This window comes from Danio rerio, chromosome 24, assembly GCF_052040795.2.
Source record: "Danio rerio strain M-AB ecotype USA chromosome 24, GRCz13ab, whole genome shotgun sequence".
Taxonomy (NCBI): domain Eukaryota; kingdom Metazoa; phylum Chordata; class Actinopteri; order Cypriniformes; family Danionidae; genus Danio; species Danio rerio.
In genome coordinates, this window is record NC_141044.1 from 36,780,001 (window position 1) to 36,800,804 (window position 20,804).

At 34.5% G+C, this 20,804-nt stretch overlaps 2 protein-coding genes across 3 annotated transcripts in view; one reads left to right on the forward strand and one right to left on the reverse strand.

Annotated features, from left to right (window-relative positions):
• Window positions 1–3,479, forward strand: part of rmc1 (regulator of MON1-CCZ1) — a 20,450-nt gene extending 16,971 nt beyond the window's left edge. Inside the window, exons 18-20 of the mRNA NM_001362546.2 lie at window positions 110–178; window positions 1,387–1,612; window positions 3,127–3,479. Coding sequence (NP_001349475.1) covers window positions 110–178; window positions 1,387–1,612; window positions 3,127–3,206 — 375 coding nt within the window. The 3' untranslated portion in view covers window positions 3,207–3,479. The remainder of the gene's footprint in view (window positions 1–109; window positions 179–1,386; window positions 1,613–3,126) is intronic.
• Window positions 3,480–10,681: 7,202 nt separating this feature from the next.
• Window positions 10,682–20,804, reverse strand: part of LOC101884366 (melanoma receptor tyrosine-protein kinase-like) — a 66,319-nt gene continuing 56,196 nt past the window's right edge. Inside the window, exons 24-28 of one of the 2 annotated variants that reach the window (XR_015524289.1) lie at window positions 20,663–20,760; window positions 18,621–18,788; window positions 18,458–18,527; window positions 14,685–16,790; window positions 10,682–14,280 (exon numbers count right to left, since the gene is read on the reverse strand). Coding sequence is in view for 1 of the 2 variants with exons in the window: in NM_001442559.1 (NP_001429488.1) it covers window positions 16,498–16,790; window positions 18,458–18,527; window positions 18,621–18,788; window positions 20,663–20,760 (629 nt within the window). In the remaining variant the exon portion in view is untranslated. 2 annotated transcript variants of the gene reach the window in all.

Genomic DNA, 20,804 nt, shown 5'->3' on the forward strand with positions numbered 1-20,804 from the left:
CTTCAAAACCCCATGAGCGTGATGTGCACCTCTAGTTTGGAAGCCTATAAAGTTTTTATTTGAAACGATCACATACTTTTGAAATATTGGACTTTTTCTGTGTTTCAAGGCCTGTCTGCTGCTTTCTCTGGAAAGCACGTATCCACCTGCTTACCAGCTTTCTCTGGACATGCTCAAGGTACGAAAAACCAATGCAGAGAAGTGTATATACAGACATGTAGCCAGCCTAGTGAAAGCGGTGGTTCTTTTTTCTCAGAAAGTGGACCTTTTTGCAGTTATTAGTCTCATTTTTTTCAATTGTGAGATTAAAATGCTGCATTTTAGTGACATTTTAAGCATTATTTTCACCACTTTTTTGTCTCTCTAGTACACTTAAAAATTTATAGATCACATTAGCCAAACTAGTATTCAAATACACTTAAATTTGGGCCGCTTTTGGTGCTTCACACCTTTTTATTAGTCATTTTGTTTCAAGAATAAGGTCCAAGATGTAGAAAAAATGTTACTTGTAAATGTTTTCTCCATTTAAAAACAATACAGTAGTGAAAGAAGACTTCACTTACGTCAAATTGTGTGTTTTCTTGCACAGGATTTTGAACACATGAAAAATAATTGCATTGGCCAAAACCTTTGATTAGCTGAATAGACAGAGGATTCTGCTTGGTCTTAAAGCCTATTTGGATGGGTTATTTCAATATTTATGATGGCATAGCAGTGAAAATCACACATAAGAACAAATAAGCTCATGTTGGAACAATTCTGGACCTTTTTCAGTGAGGACCCCACCTGGCTACGGGCCTAAAATAATTTAAAGTGTTTCTATTCTTAATAATATGAAAGTTGCCTTAGCTGTGTTTTGGATCCTGGTCTTCCACTCCACTCTGGTTTGATCCTCATCATCCTGCTAATGTAGATGTTGGACTGAAGCAGCAAATATTTATTTACAATATTGAAAAGCAGAGGGTTGCTGAAGAACTACTGAGAGATTTCAGCTGCTGTCTGGACCTTCACTGCCTTTCTAAACCTCCCTTTCTTCATGTGTTCAATACATTTTCCCTGTATCATTTCATTTTATCATGCATAACTTCATTTGTAAACTAATTAGTTTTGTTTTCCTTTCATATATGGATTTCTTTTGTTGATACCAACATCTGGTGAAAATTTCAAGTCAACAGCCCCTTTAGAAATATGTTTTCTGAGAAAAGTGGTGACGTGTTTAATACTTATTACCCCACTGTAGCTAATGTTGATGTTATCAATAGCTCCTGCTACAGTAAACTTGTTGAAGCAACATTATACATTAAAGAAAACTGAAATGCAAAAACCAAAACAGGACCCTCTTAAGGTACCAAGTGTTTAACGTGTGTTTATTTGTGTGTTTTCTAGAGGCTTTCCACCGCTAATGATGAGATCGTGGAGGTTCTTCTGTCCAAGCAGCAGGTTTTGGGTGCTCTGCGTTTCATTCGTAGCGTCGGTGGCCATGATAACGCATCTGCGCGAAAGTTTCTGGACGCGGCACGACAAACTAATGACACCATGTTGTTCTACACCATCTTCCGCTTCTTCGAGACGAGGAACATGCGGTTGCGTGGTAATCCTGGTTTCAACCCAGGTGGGTGGTTTTGATGGAGGATTCATGTGTGTAATAGACACTTTTCACATTCCTGGGATTCTCTGAATATAAACTGTATTTCCTGTTATATAAAACCATTATTTTATCATCTAAAATGTGATGTGACATGTGTGCAAGCGAAAAATGTGTGCAGATAGTTGCCAAATGAAAGAGAAACTAAATCATTGAATCAATTAAAGTATAGTATAGAATCTGTTTTTGAATGAGTTGTCAATGATTTATATGGTATATAATGATTTATGATCCATTTATAAAGTCAGTCGCTTGCTTTATTTCTGAATGAATCAGCTGCTTTGAATGAATCATTTGAAAAAATTAAGATTCAATGAATCTATCTTGAAGATAGGGACTTGTTGCCACTAGCTATGTTTCCATCCAAAAATGCGAATTAAATTTATGCACAAAACTGGAATATCGCATAAAAGACGTGCGAATAAAGCAGCGTTTCCATCCACCGAGTCAAAGAGAACAAAATCGTCACTTTCTGATTAACTGGCGCTAAATATCAACAGTGTAAACGGAATTTAGGAGAAGCTGCGTGAAGCTTTTTTTTTTTTTTCATTAATTGACTTTCACTTCAGAAGACAAATGCTGACAGGCAATGAATGCGTTTGAAGGCATAAGATATATCCTGTAGGTAATTAATAATGTAATAACACCACTACTGAAGTGGTTAAGCCATTTTAGTAGGGCATTTCAGATGTTTTACAATGGGCTCAGCGTGCTTGTTCATCACATGATCTCTTATAACAAAATCCCATGACCTTTTTTACTGTGCATACTGGAATTTGTTCGGTAAAAGTGTTTCCATTGTAGTTTATGTGCTTTTTTTTTCTTATCGAATAAAAAAATGTTTATCCTACGCAGTTATGCACATACGTTTTTATGCTCATTTTTTAAATTGATGCGCATCATGCCGTTTCCGTCAATCGTTTTTTATGTGCATATCCAAAATGCGCATGAAAATAGGTGGATGGAAACATAGCTGATGACTAATGTTTGACTAATGTTTGTCCAACACACTCAGCAAAACCATAATTTCTGTTATTTTAAAAATCTTGGAAAACATTTTGATTTCTTTTGGGTAAATATCGCACACCCATAGTGTTTATTTGTGTAGTACATCATTTGTATGGCTACAGATAGATTGTTTTAAATTGTTTCTGGATGAAATTTTATAAAATGTGATTATTAATATCTGGTGCATCTATTTTCTGGAAAATTTAGGATTACCGCTTGTACCAATACTAATAGCAAACATTTTTTTGGTCTTTCCAAGAGAAGCAAAAACATCAAGCAACTAATTGTGATGTTCAAAAAAGGAAAAAGATGGCAAATGTGAATAGTTTTCTGAACATATTTAATGCCAATGTAGTAAAGCGCATTATAAATGCTTCATTTTTTTTAACCGAATATAAAATAACACAATTTTGCAATGTTAAAAGTGGTGGATACGTGAGTGGACCTTCTGTGACATCATCTTCTTGTTGCAGGTGAGCACTGTGAGGAGCACGTCAGCTACTTTAAGCAAGTGTTTGGAGAATCCGCCGTGATGAAGCCAACCACAGCCTGAAGGAGCCCAAGCACAGCTGGAGAACAGGTTTTTCAGGAGGAAACAGTATTGCGTTGACAAACCAAGTAAAAAAACAGCCATATGAAGCTCACAACACTAGAGAAGCCTCGTCGTAACAGAGACTTCTTTACCATCTTCTTCATGCATGTTTGCTGAGCTACAGATGGGTAAAGCAGTAACGCATCAGTGTTCAACTTAGTGTGGATCATGTATATATTTAACAACAAATTCTAGCTTTTAAATGGTGTATGATAATAAATATGTTAATAGTGAGTATTATTGTTTATTATTTGCTTAGTGGGATTTTATACAGGACAGAATATTAATGTGTTTTACACGGATGCTATGGTGTGTATGTACAGTAGAATTATTAGCCCCCCTGTATATTTTATCCCCCAATTTCTGTTTAACAGAGAGAAGATTTTCTAAACACATTTCTAAACATAATAGTTTTAATAACTCATTTCTAATAACTGATTACTTTTATCTTTTCCATCATGACATTACATAATATTCAGGGATGTGATATCCATCATCCTCAAAGCAGACAACCTGCTTCCTTCCTGACGTCTTTCAAGGATGTATTTGTAGACCTACCTCAGCTATTGTGTATATAACCAAATTATACTTGTAGTGCTATAATGTGACAAAGCCACTGACTATATGCAAGGTTATGAAATCACTTTGAGTGTGTGTGCGGCTGTGCACTTTTTCCGCACTCACATTTGCATGTCACGAGTGTGTACATTATAAATACAGCTGCAGGATGCACATTTGTTATTATTCTCTGCAAGTCATCTGTCCTTATGTTTTCATTAATTCAGTGCTACAGCCTAGCACCTCATATTTGATTCCTGAAAGTGTCACAAGTTTAGATGCTATTACAAATTAATCAAAAAATATTTTATAATTAATTAAAACTATTAAAAAATTGACTAAGCCGAAGGAAAGTGAAAGTGATAAACTTTTATTAGCGATGTATGATTTTTGTCAGGGTGGAATGTTAAAGGGTCATGATGACACCCCCCACTTTCAGTTCAGATCTACCTCAGAATTAAAAAAAAAAATGCATGATAATGGGCGTGGAGCTCTGCGAGCAGAGGCAGAAGTGGGCGTGGCCAGCAAGGGAGAAGGAGGGGTAAACAACTGTTGTCAGTCGGCTTACAAAATGAGACACAAACCATAAGGAGACGCATGATTTTATAGTTTGCAAAGTTAAAGTGCAAAGAAATAAACAGTAATTTAATGTCCTGCTACATTTGTTATTTGTAATTTCATATACAGATAACCACAATTTATATTATTATAAAGATAATCGTGTTCATATAAACACTATAAATGAGGACTTCTCCCTCAATTCCCGGGTCTGAATGCAGACTCAGTGCAGCAGGTCTCTTGCTCTGTCTATTTTAACCATTAGCCCTGTTGGTAATCTGGAGGATTTAGGCAAACACAGCAGCACGGCGATGTGTCTAAACGTGAACGAACCCCACTGATAAAGGACAAAGTCCACCATTCTCCAATTCTCGTACTGCTCTTCCGACAAAAACACTTGCTGCACTCAAACAGCTTTGCTGTATCGGTCCTGACAGCATCACGGGGAAAAACATGCAACGAACCCCGTGGATCATGAAAACACAATCGACAGTTCATGAACAGCTAAATACTGTGTGCCGTGGGTCCGTGTACACGGTCTCACCCAGTCATCAACATTGGGTGTCACAGCTTGGCAGGTCTGTGTCTCGCCTTCAGAAAGCAGGTGCAGTCATGAATAATTAAGAAGCCGGCTCTTCTCATAGGATAAGAAATCTCCGCTATGAATAATAATGAGAAACTGACGCGTCATTTTGATCCGATTTTGATCCGTCTGAAAAATCATTTTAAACCCGGAAGCTGAAATTAGCTGACAAAAGCTCAAAATTATCCAGTTTTTCCCACAATTAAAGCTGACAGCTTCTAACTTTGTCCTAACTGATGCTCAATACACACAAATCTGTTAACATCTGTTAACATCAAAATCTGTTACAAAAGTACTCGAGGGTTTCGTGAACCTTTAAAGTATATAAGGCCTTATAAATTCAACTGGACTTAATATTTTTACAGTTCAGGTTGTTGACTGACTAGTTTATTCATCACTTTGAAATAAAGAGCCGACTAAATTACAGGGAAAGTTTTATTCTGTGGACACAAAAAACTAACATAGTTAGTGGCTCGTCTTCTTTGTTTTTTGTCCTCGGCTGATCACATGCCTGAATATTTTACTAGATATTTTTCCAGACGCTAGTATTCAGCTTACAGGGACATTTAAAGTCTTAACTAGGTTAATTAGGTAAGTTATTGTATAACGATGGTTTGTTCTGTAGACAATTGCAAAAAAATATTGCTTAAGGGGGCTAATAATATTGACCTTAAAACTGTTTTCAAAAAATTCTAAACTTTTAGCCAAAATAAAAGACTTTTTCTGGAAGAAAAAATATTATTGGAAATACTGTGGAAAATGCTCTGTTAAACATAATTTGGGAAATAATTAAAAAAGAAAATCAAAATACACAGGAGGGCCAATAATTTTGACTTCTACTGTATATGTGCATTTTCTGAACCGCTGCTTTGAATCTCTTGCAAATCAAGTCAAATGAGGCTTTTTCCAGGCTTCTCTCCTCTTCATGTCATGTCTGAAATCAGATTCCTCACTACTACACACAAAAAAACAAGGGATCAACTTAACTTCAATTTGATACAAATAAATCATTCAAACTAAAGTTTATTTTGTTTGCTGCATTTATAAAGCAAGAGGTCAATCTGTCTCATGAGATTTCTCTGTGTATTTCGATAGAATGGGAGATTATTCTACTCAGCCAATCACCATGGACAAGATGAAATAAACGTATATCATTTAAAGGTGCAGTATGTTAGTTGGACACCCGGTGGTTGTACTAGGTTTTGCACTCCTGGATCAACACACATGCAAGCGCAGGTTGCCAGATTGACCACATTAACAGGATTGTGCCTGACTCTTGAGTCTAAAAGCTGATCTAAGTCATGTTGTAAATAAAAGCAACAGCACGCGATAGAAGAAATAATTTCCTTATTAAAGGGGAGTTTTTGTCCTAACCAGTGGCTGAAATGTGTATTTTAGAAGCTGAACAACAGGATAAACTGACAGTGATCACCTCAGGTACACCTTATGTGCTAAATTCTAATAATGTGCATTTGAATGTCATTTTACGTGACAGTTATTGCGATATTACTGAAAGCAGCAGCAGATAGTTCACCTCAGATATAATAAACCATATGAAATTAAACTTTAAAACTGTGACTCAGTGCAAGCCAACACATATCAGTGATTCAGCATCTACATTTAATGATAACGAGGTTTAATATGTATTAAATAGATCAAAAATCTAACCATTTTGTTGGAGTGCAGTGAGTGCACTATTCCGTGCTTCTAAATGGCTGTATTCCAATTTCTGTCATGTATCGTCAGGTGCAAACAGCCAAATTGCTTATCACGTAGCGTGTTGTTGGATCACGGGGTTACAATGTAACCGACTTATTTCGGAGTCTGCTACTGTCCACCGAAAGTCGAATTTCTGTCACGGACACATGATTAGAGAGCCTTTATGACTTACTGAATAATTGAAATATGTTGTTTTCCATCAAGGTGCTAAAATATAATTGGCTAAACTGGCATTGGGCGGGTTAAAGACCAAAACAAAGACAGTGTTCTGGCATGTAACTCACATTTTCAAAGCAGAATAGCTGACTTCAGCATTGTTTTTCAGATAAACAAGAGTGTTCACTTGGCATGTTTCTTAAATATCATCAAACATATTAAGGTATTTTTATGCTTTAGAAGAGTCAAAAACTTAAATACAGCAGGACGTTTAATGACTGAAGGTTGAAGGAAAATAGCACTTAAAAGTACAGATGCATCACTAAGAATGTACACATTTTTCAAAGTACTTTATAAGCAAAACTAGGCAATTACTGTAGTTTGGGTAATTGTAATTCGTTACTTTACACCACTGCTGTCAGATGATTTTTTTCTAGTATGTACACTATTCATTTGAAAGTACTTTTCTGTGGTATGTACACTTGGAGCTTTCCAAACATACTAAGCAGCCAGAACAAGTCCGGACAGTCATTTTTTTTTTTAGGTTCAGCCTTTTTGGCATGAAGGTTATCCATAAAAAAATGATCTAGCTTTTCCACCCACACATCTTTGGGACTGTCTGTCAGATGCTTATCTGCACTTCCCGTAAGTTCCCATTGCATTTAAGGAAACACTTCCTCTGGCATACTGTAAAAGTAATCCTCCCACACGTCTTTTAAACACAATTTAATAACACTGCAATGTAACAAAGAGTCCATACAAATTGTGATGGTGCTAAATTCCTGGAATTCACAGGTGCATAATGAAGATTTCATAAGGATGAAGTACATTTACATGCTAAAATGATGCAGAGGTTTGAAGTTGAGCAGGTTTCACAGTTAAAGTTCAATTTAAGACTTCTTTCTGAACATATTCAGCAGTATTTGGCACCATTTCCTGCTGTTTATAATGTAGCACTTGAGGCCAACAAATTTGAAGTAACATCATTTAATATTGATGATATCCTGTCGAGTTAAAATGTTGTAATGGCCTTTTTTTTCTGAAAAGTGCACACTTTTTTGCACAGAAAACAGTTTAACTCAGCAGTTTGGCAGGATAAAAAAAGGTTTTTAACTTCAAAAAAGCTTTTTAGGGCCCTTGCATTTCTTTAAGTTAATGTAACATGTTTTATTTGTGAGGCCTGGTTCTTAAATTATTAAAACCAAATATGAACGGTCAGTTGAAAAATGAATTAAATGCAGTCTAGGTTAACCCTAATGTACTCTTGGGGATGTTTTCATCCACTCTGGGCTGATTTGGAGTCTTAATTTGGGCATAACCTTTTCTGTGTTTCAGCTAGCATAATGATTTTTGGTCACCAATCTCATTTTGATACATACTTTGAGAAAATGCTTTCAAAAAAAAAAAAAAAACTCAACGATACACTCTGGACAGATGACCCTTTTGTTATGTTCGGGATGAAAACATCCAATAAATTAAACTGTTGTAAAACTGCATCGGATCAAAAAATTTATTCAATTTTTATTTGCGGAAATCTGTTAATCAACCTCAGTCCTGATCAAAACTACTAAATTGCTTAGAAAAATACTGTATTTTAACTCTTTAATTGCCAAATTCATAAATGATGTTACTAATTTGGTGGAAAAAAAATGTTTTTAATGTTAAAAGTAATTGTGGACTGGATTTTTTTTATTGAACATGTGGAACAACATTACCTTTGCTGCATTGCTTTTGATTTATTTATTTTTTTTCTCCCTAATTTACTGTTGGTGGCTGTTTTTAAACTATTTACATCTGTTATAACCACATTTTTTTTTGATAAAAAAAAAACATGACACCATATAATCATGTATTTTTGATTGTTGGTGGTTTTCCCTGTTGGGAGGAGGTGAAATTTGTCATTTGTACTGTTGATCATCAGTTGGCACCATTAATGCTTTAGATAGACCTGTGCAAAAAAAAGGATAACACTTTAATTTGATGGTCCATTTGAGTATTAGTAGAATGTCTGCTTAATATCTCTTGATACTGCTGCTAAACAGACATTTAACTGACTATAAGAAACTTTGCAAGTACATGTCAACCCAAACTAACCCCAACATATCAGTCTACTTATAATGTAATGAGAATTTAACAAACTGACCATCAAAATAAAGTGAGACCAAAAGAAGCTTAGTTTCTGGATTTTATGGAGTATAACAGCAAATTGAAGTGTGTGTATATATGTGTTTGAGTGTGTGAGAGTGACCTTTACTCACATATCTTGACGTGTCTGAGAAAATCTAAATATGTATCTCAACTCTCAGAACTACATGGAGTAAATAAAAACAAAGATTGTGTATTTATGCACCATCAAATGTGATTATAATGGAAGTCAATGAGGTAAAAACAGCCACCAACAGTAAATTAAGGAAATAAAATGAAAATCTAGCAATGCATCAAAGCCAATGTTGTTAATAATTGTTCACATGTCCAAGACTGTGATGAAAGGTTAAAAAAGTCCCGTCCACAATCACTTTTATATAAAAAATACGCCATTTTGTTGGTTTTTCACCAAATCAGTGACATCATTTGTGATTGTGGCAATTAAAGGGCTCTATTTTGACAGTCCATGCGCAAAGCGCAGGGCGCAAACGCTTTCAGAGTGTGTCAGAATCAACTTTTGCTAATATAAGGATCCGCTTTGCGCCGTGGCGCATGATCTAAAAGGGTTGAGCTTATTTTCTTAATGAGTTATAGGTGTGTTTTGAGAATAAACCAATCAGAGTCTCATCTTCCATTCTCTTTTAAGAGTCAGTTGCGTCGCGTCATGCGCGTTTGCAATTTACATGACGACTTTGTAAGTGGAAAAACTGAGCGTTTCTCTAGCAAGAAAACGGTTAAACAGAGCATCTACAGCACGAGAATGAGAGATAAATTATTAACTTTCACTTTCGCTCTCATGGATAGAGAAACCTCGTACCAACAGACATCAATTAGGCTATAAATAATTAATTTAGTTTGTTAAGCGCAAATATTTGTTTCAAAAATATTTCTTCAGTTCTAATTTCGAGCAAACAAATAAATGAACAATAATAACGAAGTGTGCTCAAAAACATGAGTTATATCCTAATACACATGCTGTGCCCCATATGGTCTGAAACCTGACAGGTGGGCAAATCTAAGCTTGTTTTTAATAAAACAAATATAAATATGCATATAATAAATAATACTGCTAATAATAATAACATTATACAAAAGCAAATTGTCACGAATAAACTGAAGCCACCCCCCCGAGATGAAGAAGGCATGAAGGCAGTGGTTTTTATATTTATGTAGCCTAGAAACGATGTTTTGTAATATTTTATTCCTTTATATTTATATCCTATATATATCCTTATTATATCCTATATACATCCTTAATATTTTAATTATTTTTCTTATGTAAAGATATTTGCGTATTGCTCTACATCTTGTGTGTATTAAGCAGTGTGTAGGCGAGGCGCACGACTAACACGCTCTGCGCTGGACTTTAGACCGGGTTTGTTCTGGTCTATTGAAAAATCTATTATAGTTCCTCAAAATAGCAACGCGCCAGCAATGCACCTCAGAACGCCTTCCTCTTTAGACCAAAACGCCTATGGGCGCACATATGAGCGCTAATGCATTTGCTATTTAAACAGTGTGCTGCAAAACATCAAAATGACTCTTACGCCAAGGTGAAACTAGCAAACTACTATTGCGTCACGCCTTGCGCCACATTGCGTCAGGTGTATGATAGGGCCCAAAGAGTTAAAATCCTTTAATTTCCTAAACAATTTAGTAGTCTTGATCAGGACTGAGGATGATGAACAGATTTATGCAAAAAAAAAAATAAAATCTATTTGTTAATCTGATGCATATTTACAGCAGTTTAATTCAGTGGATGTTTTCATCCCGATCATAACAAAAGGGTAGTACATTTGGACAGTGCACAAGGGTAATAGGTTCTGTGTTTGTGTACAAACTGTAGACATAAATGTAGACCTAACATTTTTTCCTAACCGTTTACAGTGAAGAAATATTTATTACCATCGATGTTGAGTATACGAAAGTAAAACAAATAAAATTAATTAGTAATGTTTTGTAGTAATTCTAATAGTAATCTTCACTGTTGCTTGTGAGTGCACATTGCTTTATATACAAAAGTTTTTACTGTTAATAATCGTCAAATTATTTCAGTAACTGCACTTTTGCATCATTACAAAAATGTTTTTTTTTTTAAATGTACATTCTACAAATCATCTGTATGATTTTTTGCAAACAAACATGTGCCTGCTTTTGTAATCTTTCATTAACTCTGTCTCTGCCTTAAAAACCGCTTTGATTTTCAGCCAACACTTGTTCTTTTCAGTCATTCAAACCTTATTCTTCCAGCCACCTAACTCTGGTACGTACAGTATCACCCACTTTTCATAATCCAATCAGTATCCTAAATGTAATATCTGTGCCACATTTTTGCCTGTTTACTCTGTTTCGTCCAGAAATAAAGCTGCAAGGAGCAACCAAGCGGCAAGCGCGGAAGAGGTAAAAATGTCAGTTGTAATATTGAACAATTAAAGACGTTTCTAGACTATTTCAGACAAAACGGCTGATCAAATTCACTAGTGATAGGATTTATAGATGTATTACTTTTAACCAATAGGTGGTGCTGTTGTCAATCTCATCTAAATGTGGGAGGTGGAGAAGTTTGGAGTCAGTATTTTTTTTAGTATTGCAAAGTAATGGTGCAGTCGCACTAGATTTTGAGCATGTGAAATTCTTTCCATATTTATTCTGTCCATAATCGCTGCATATTTTACATTTCTGTACAGAGAGATCATGTTTTGATCATCTATTGGTCTCACGTAATCACATGATGCGATTGCGCAGGTCGGAGTTTATGCAACTTAACCTTTTGAATGTAGTAACTTGCGAAACTTGTCAGACAAGCGTGCGTTTCCAGTCTGCCCCGTGCCAAGTCTATGAGGCGAAAAGTGCAGTCTGACCGCAGCTTTAAGCCTCAGATGCATTGTTGGCAAAAATTTAACTGGATATCTGTGACGATTTGCCAGTCTAATTTGGTGGAAAACAGAATGACTATATAGGAGATTATATTAAATATTATTTTTGACCACAAGGAAACTTGAGTACCTTTAGGTGCTAGTGCTGAAGAGACATGTCTAGTATCAATGCATAACATGTAGCTGTTTATAGTACAAAATAAAAATTTAAGCTTAAAGAGACTTTAACTTTAAGCTATTTTACATATCTGACTACTAGGTGACACTGTGCAGGTTGTAATACACCTTGCTTGCTTATGTCGAGTTCACTCCGCACGATTTTAGCCCAGATTTTTGCTTGCTGACAGGAATCGCTGACAAAAGCCAATCGGTGGCAAATCAGAGCCTCTTCGTGCAATTGACAATCATGCATTGTGGCACAATGCATCAGATCATTAGTTTGACTAATACAGCATTTCTCAACCCTGTTCCTGGAGACACACTAACAGTGCATATTTTGGATGTCTCCCTAATCTGACCCATTCATTTCAGGTTTTGGAGTCTCTTCTGATGTTCTGGTGAGTTGATTCAGGTGTGTTTGATTAGGGAGAGGTTGAAAATGTGTATTGTTGGTATGCCTTCAGGAACAGAATTGGGAAACACTGGACTAGTAAAGCGTTAAGAATTTTGCGTTTCGTGTAAACTTTCCGTAAACAAAATTAATCAAAATTTAAATCGTGAGATGCAATCGAAATGTCATTTTAGTTTTTTTTTACACAGTTTAAAAGTTGTTTGTTTTTAACAGTTAAAATGTTTGTTTTATTTAAAAATATACTTTCTCATGCTCATCTAGGCTTTAGTGTGGCATGAAAAACGTTTATCATCAATATTGAAAACATTTGGGTTCGAATTTCGAACATTTTACAAATAAATGCAAATAGTAATATTTTGTAACATTATAGTTATGTTCACTGTTGCTTTTTATCAGTTTAAAGGCCCTGTGAAGTGCTTTGAAATGTGCATTTTTTTAATTCGGTGTTTGACGTAATCTCCACTGAAAAACAAAAAAGGGCTGGACACAGAGTAGCTCCTCCCCTTTAAAACACACCCATAGTGTTTAGTTTTCTTACAGCTCTGCCAGTGAGAGTGGTAATATCAAGTGCGTCTTGAAGGGGGCGGGGCATGTCACATACTGTTGAGCATTTGATTGGTCAAGATTTGATGAGAAACTGAATTATGAGCTGACGTGGAAAAAAAAAACGTTGATCCATTTAAGCGGATGTGACAAACTAAAAGCTTTACATGTTTATATCAGTTTTATATCTTCTGAACGCAAATTTTGTCAGTTTTGGGGCACACTAGCTTATAGGTATCTTCGAAGAATAAAATACGAATCTAAAATACTAAATTTTAGATTATTTTAACTTCACTGGACCTTTAATGTGCACTGATGTTCTAAAAACAATAGTTTTTTCTTATTATAATTATAATCATACTGACTCCAAACTTAAAAATGGTAAAAAAAAGAGGTTTGTAGGTGCCATTTTATGGTAACATTTCTAAACAACCAACAATAAGTTATTATAAAAAGGCTGTACGACTAAATAACAATATAAATGGCCACGGTTTAATAACACAACTATTAAAATCTAAACTAAGTTACGATTTTGGTTCAATAAATTAAGCTACGTCAAACAAGAAACATTAATTGGAAGCACCATTACACACACACACACACACACACACACACACACACACACACACATATTAGAAAGGAACACTAAAATGTGCTCTAGCTTGACATTCAACACATTACTCACAGTGTAAAAGCTCACGACCACAAAAACAAGTTACGGCAGTCATCTTCAAGCATATCCGTCCTCACAGTTCCTCAAGTAGCTGCGATACAAACGTGTCATCAGTGAGTACGTTTACATGGACATCAGATATCATTATTCACCTTATTCTGAATAAGGCAAGATTATTATTGAGGTTTTACATGATGTTAACACTTTGATGTTCCAGTTTTACATGTTATGGATTGATTAATGGCATATCACAGTTGGTGTTGTTAAGACGTTTAAGTTTGTCATGAATATAGCATTTAATTCTGACATGGTCTTAAACAATAAATAAAAAGTTTACATGTCGTCATACATTTTTTTTATTTTCATTTTATAATTTAATTTGAATCGTTATGGCGCGATACTTCCGGTCCCATTCACTTCCATTCATTTTTAGATGTTAAAAACGATTTTGTTATGCTGCTTGATGATGCAAACCGATATTTTCTAATTATATTATTTTACTTTGTCTGCATATTCATGAACACACTTGTTTGTAGAGCAAGCAGTTTGACCATTTTCTGCGGTTTATTATTCCTAGCCATTTCTCCCATAGGCAACTGAAATGAAAGGTCTACAACAGGGGTGCTCAAACTCAGTCCTGGAGGGCCGGTGTCCTGTACATTTTAGTTCCAGCCCCAATGAAACGCACCTGAATCAGCTTATAGATGATTAGGCATTAAAAAAGCGAGCGATTGCTCCATGTTTTACATTTCTGTCCAGAGAGGTCATGTTTTGATCCTCGGTTGGTCTCATGCAGTCAAGTGATGCGATTTTGTGATGCGATTTTCACTAAACTTGAACTCTGCACCGCAGCGACCTGCGAAACTTGACGCATAACCCTTCGTTTCCGGTCTGACGCATTTGCGTGCGTATGCATGGAAGTCTATGGGAGGAAAAGCCCAGTGTGACCGCAGCTTTAGTATACTAAAACTTCCAGGCAAGCGTGTTGAAGAAAGTTGGAGCTAAACTATGCAGGACACTGGCCCTCCAGGACCAAGTTTGGACACCCCCGGTCTACAACAATCGCAAAAACAAGCATTAAAGAATAAGGTCAATACAGTTTTCAGATTTGACCACATTCTCATCCTTTTATTTACTTGTTTGTTTTCATTTTTGGCTTTTGTTTTTGCCTTATCTGCTTTCTGGAACCATTCGTCACCGAACTCAAACCCTGTCATCACGCTCAACTCAGCTCTGCGTCTTTAATTCTTGACGTTTGCGGCGAGCCACAGGACAAACTAGTAATAGCAGAAAAGCTGTCCGCACGAACTAAGCGGTCAACTGGTAAGCGCGAAAAGGAACGGCATCACCACCCCTTATCATTCGTTTTAAAGATGAAACGCAGCCATATGTTCCTCTGGCTACATAATTCGCAATCTCCAGAAATGTATATAGGGCTACATTTTCAGAATGAGCCTATGTTGGATACTTCTCGTCTACCGTTTTTCGAATACTATGAATTTAGATATACTACTTTGCTCGCATGTTATTTTTTTATATTGTATGTGATTTTGGAAGCACCTTTTGTTCGTATGGTTTGACTAATCAAATGATTTTCTGGGTTTTGTTGAAATATTTTTCTGATGATTGTCTGGTTAGAATTTCGTTACATCTCTAACATCAAAAATGTAATTGCAAAATTGCAACAAAAAAAAAAATCATAGGATGCAATCAAATGATGCGACTAAAAGAGGAATAATCAACGTGATTAAGATAATAAAAAGTCTCTGTTTAAATGGTAGATTCTTAATCTGAGTTATTGTTGTCCATGTAAACATACTGTAGTGACCATGAATACGAATACTGTAATAGTAAATACAGTTTATGTCAAAATTACTCCTCTCTTGTGAATTTTTTGATTTCTTTTTAAAATATTTCCCAAATGATGTTTAACAGAGCAAGAAAATTTTCACAGTATTTCCTATAATATTTTTTCTTCTGCAGTAGGTCTTATTTGTTTTTTTTCAGCTAGAATAAAAGCAGTTTTTAATAAAAAAAAAAACATTTTAAGGTCAAAATTATTTGTTTTGATTGTCTAGAGCAGGGGTTCTCAAACTTTTCAGCCCGCGACCCCCAAAATAACAATGCCAGTGACTCGCGACCCCCAATATCCTCTGAGGTGGTTATAAATACAGAAACCTTGCATGCAATGACGCAGACGCACCATTTAAATTTGTGTCAGTGCTTTAAATGTGCCAGAAAGTATAACCTGATGTTATAAAATCAAAATGCATCTGACGCTATTGCTGCCTTTACTATAATGTAATTACCCCAGGGGTCGCAATCCAATAGAACTAGTAACTATAAGCTACTATAGTAACTATATAGTATAAAGTAACTATAAACCACTATTTCTATTTTCAGTATAGTTATGGATAAAATATGTTAATTCTTATGGTTTAATAAAAATAAATAGATTTTTGGAAATCACCAGGCGACCCCCCTTCATTGCCCGCGACCCCTCGGGGGGTCTCGACCCCCACTTTGAGAACCACTGGTCTAAAGAACAAACCATCGTTATACAATGACTTGCCTAATTACCCTAACCTGCCTAATTAACCTAGTTAAGGCTTTTAAATGGCACTTTAAGCTGAATACTAGTATCTTGTAAAATATTATGTACTAAGAGCTAATAATTCTGACTTCAACTGTATCTTAATTCGATTTACGTTTGCCTCAAGTATGACTTTAACTGATATTAAAATAATTAAAAACTCTTAGACGGAATCTTGCCTTAATTGAGTGAATATTGTATTGTTGTTGTCCATGTAAACGTACTGTGTGACTCTCAAAAGTTCAAGTAGTGCAATTCATATCTTAATCCTGTTTCTTTAGCGTATGGGAGTCTGGATGGTGTTGCTGAGCCCCAAGTAGTGCAGGTTCTCAGCGGTGGGCAGAAAGAGCCCGTCTGTGGGCATGAAGCTCTGCTGGTAGTCTGGGTTATCCAGGTTGGCACACGGGGAGCGCGGGAGAGTCGCACAGGAGGTGTTCAGGTACTCCGGGCCCTCGGGTTTATTAGTGCAGCTGTATGTGTCTATGTAGCCGTTCTCTGTCTGTTTGTGGGACGGACCATCGTAGATTGGGTTTATCGTATTGCTTGTGGTTATGTCTTGGTTCATGTACTCTGTAGAAGATTAGAAGAAGCAAATTTAATTGATGCTAAAGTCTATTATTTTTATTTAAGGAGAAAAATGCAGTTATAAGAAAAGGATTTGAATAAATCTAAATCATTCAAAATATATATTAAAAATATATATATTTCATTTTACTTCAGTTTTTTTATTTGATTTGATTGATTGATTCAATTCAAACAGAAAAATCATACACAAAACAATTCTTTGAACAAAATACATCTCCTCATGGTCGAAATAGAGCGGGATGAAGCACAAGCTTTTTCTTCTTTTGCTTATGTCTTGTTTTTACATGAGACATATGAGCTTTACATGAGACATGTTTTACCCTTTTGGCATCTTTGACATATTATATCTTACATTTTATACCATAGACCCAAAAAAATACATAGCACTGCAAATAGCCATTAATTGAAGTTTCATCATACCTTACTCATGTTATTTTTTTTCAATCACCTTTATCATTATATTCCTTTAATAATATATATTTATACAACTTTTAAAATTAATTAATATCCTGATATTTTTTGAGAATCTGTTCTAGACTGTTCCTTAATTTCACACATACACAAACTTTTAAAATTGTCCTTGTTTTAAACCTCCTAAATTTTGTTTTTCTCAGATTATACCCCCCTTGTCTTTCTCCAAATACTTTTATATGCATTTTGGAAGTAATGTATTACTAGCTTTAAACATAAATTGTGCTGGTTTGAATTTAACCAAAACATTGAATTTAAGTATCTTCAATTTAAAAAGTAAAGGATTTGTATGCTACAAAGACCCCACAATTAATCAGTCTAATGACTTATTTTGAACTGTACAAAGGAATCGTAAAGTAATTTATATGAAATCCCCCAAATTTCAACACAATAACCTACATATGGCAACATAATGATTTGTTGCCATCTGATATTTGTATCCACAAATAGTATTTAAAGGCAAAAAAATAATAAGTTACACAAATTATTTATAATTTATTATTATTATTATTATTATTATTATTATTATTATTAATAATAGACTAGAATGGTTAAATGTACATTTTTATGTTTCATCATCTATTGTTACTAAAATAGAAATGAATATTAAACATTATATAGAAATATTAAAACAAAACAATATTTACAATATTAAAACTGAACTAAAAATAAAGATATAAAAATAAAAACTCATTTTCAAATATCAGTAAATGCTTTAACGGTATATATAGGAAAATCTAATATTATTTACTCTGGTCAGTTCAATAAAACCTCTTTGAAGCTAATAGTAGTAAATGTAAAAAAAATTAACAACATTATTATTATTGTTATTCTCTTTTTTAAATATGTGCATGTATAAATGGTTAATGGAAATATTTGTAAATGTTTGTTTGCATATTTTCATATACATTATGTGTAATTGCATTGTATTGGTTTAGTTATGTGGATTTTATTATTATTTTTAAATGTATATGTCTTTATCAGTATTATTATTTTTTATTTATTTTATTTTTTTGAGGTTTGTTCTTAATGTGAAATGCTTTAAATAAAGTTTTGAAACATTATTATTATTATTAAATGCAGATAAAAAAATCTAAGCAAATTACAAGCAAAAAATGTAAGTTGCTTCATACCTCATATTTAAGGTTGTATTAAGAGTTGTATTAAGGTTGTATTACTACCTGGCAGCATGAGGTCTTTCTGCGTGGGGTCTGTAATGTAGCGTAGCATCTCACCGTTCGTATAGTCATCCTGAAAACAACACACAGCACAGCAGTATGAATGCAGATGTCTAATGCAGTGTATTTGTGTTGATAACAGAATGAATGCTGATGTTGTGCTGACAGGGGAGCAGTGATGCTGTGGCTCAGTCTGCTGGCTCTGGCTGAAGATTCTCTTGCTGGGCAGCAGATACTCCTCTGCATCCACCACACCGGTCATGTCTTCAGTGCTGATCCACGAGCGGAAAAACCTGGAATCCGTTGGGCTCGGCTGATACATATGATCATCGCCCTGAGGATGAGGACAAGTGCACAATAATTATAAATGCTTATGTTTATGATAATAATGTTTATGTTTACTGTTAAGAAATAGCTCTTTAAACCATTAGGAAATAGTTTGCTCTGATAATTAAATGAATTAAATGAATAAATAATTTAAACATACGTTTAACCACCCCTATAACATTTAGTAATTTAGGAGATGCTTTTATCCAAAGCCATAATCAGAGGTTAGTGTAGGTCAGAATACACTCAATAATACTTCAACTTAAAGAAGTTTAATTAATAATTTAATTCAAAATATACATTTAGTTTACTGAGGCATATTAGATTTGACCCCTGAATTTGCACCCTGCCTATAGACTTGGTCGGAGATAAAAACATCACTACCATTAGAATCCATTAGAGTGAATGTACGGAGATCTTGTTTGGTGCTTTATCTTAATTAATTCCTTCATTTTCCTTTGGCAAAGTACCTTTATTAATCGGGGGTTGCCACAGCACAATGAACCTCCAACTTATCCAGCATATGTTACATATATTGAATAGATATGTTATATATATATTGAATAGATAATAGAAATAAATAGGTTTTAATGTTGATAATGTCCCGCATGTAGTGTGTTTTGGTGATGGTTATGCTAGAAGTCAGTGTACTGCCGGACAAAAAGCATCCTTGTAAGATTATGCCTCAACTCATTCACCAGTATAAGAATTATTCGGTGGATCAATTAATAGTAACATTTATATTGAAATGGCTTTGATTAGTTAATCAAATAGAAATTTGAATCAAGGGATACTTAATCTGGCAGGGGTGTTATTTTTGGGGTCAAAAAGCACAACTGTAATTGTAATTTGATGCAAAGATGATATAATACATTTGTTGAATGCATGAGTGTGTGTGTGTGTATATATATACATATATACATACATATATACATACATATATATATATATATATATATATATATATATATATATATATATATATATATATATATATATATATATATATATATATATATATATATATATATATTAAGGGTGGAGCCGAACCCGAATGTGTATATATATACACATATACATACACACAGTTGAAGTCAGAATTATTAGCCACCTCTTCATTTTTTTTTTCTTGTTTTAAATATTTCCTAAATGATGTTTAACAGAGCAAGGAAATGTTCACAGTGTGTCTAATAATATTTTTTTCTTCTGGAGAAAGTCTTATTTGCTTTATTTTGGCTAGAATAAAAGCAGTTTTAAATTAAAAAAAAACTTTAGGGACAAAATTATTATCCCCTTTAAGCTATATATTTTTTCGATTGTTTACAGAACAAACCATCATTATACAATACCTTGCCTAATTTCCCCAACCTAGCTAGTTGACCTAATTAACCTAGTTAAACATTTAAATGTCACTTTAAGCTGTATAGAAGTGTCTTATAAAATATCTAGTCAAATATTATTTACTGTCATTATGACAAAGATAAAATAAATCAGTTATTAGAAATGAGTTATTAAAACTATTCGTTTAGAAATGTGCTGAGAAAAATCTTCATTCCGTTAAACAGAAATTAGGGGAAAAATAACCGGGGAGGCTAATAAGTCTAACTTCAACTACAAATATATATATATATATATATATATATATATATATATATATATATATATATATATATATATATATACACGTTGTTTTAAAAATCAAAAGATTAAAAACTTTTGAGGATTTAAGCTTATGATGACTGTTAAATGCATCGTCCATTCGTCCAGGGGAAAGGGATGTTTTCTCCCCTGCTGACTCTGCCCCCAGGTCACGCCCCCAGATATGACATGGTGCCAACCAAATCTATAAGTGAGTTCTTTTTCATTTTCCACAGAAAATACCTGAATGACAAGGTATCGGGATGGATCTCGCGCCATTTTGGAAAACTCTACCACAAGCTCACGAAAGTGAGGCCTGCTGTCAGCGTCGATCATCCAACCTACATATAAACACACACATCATATCCTGTCAGTTCGGCTGCAG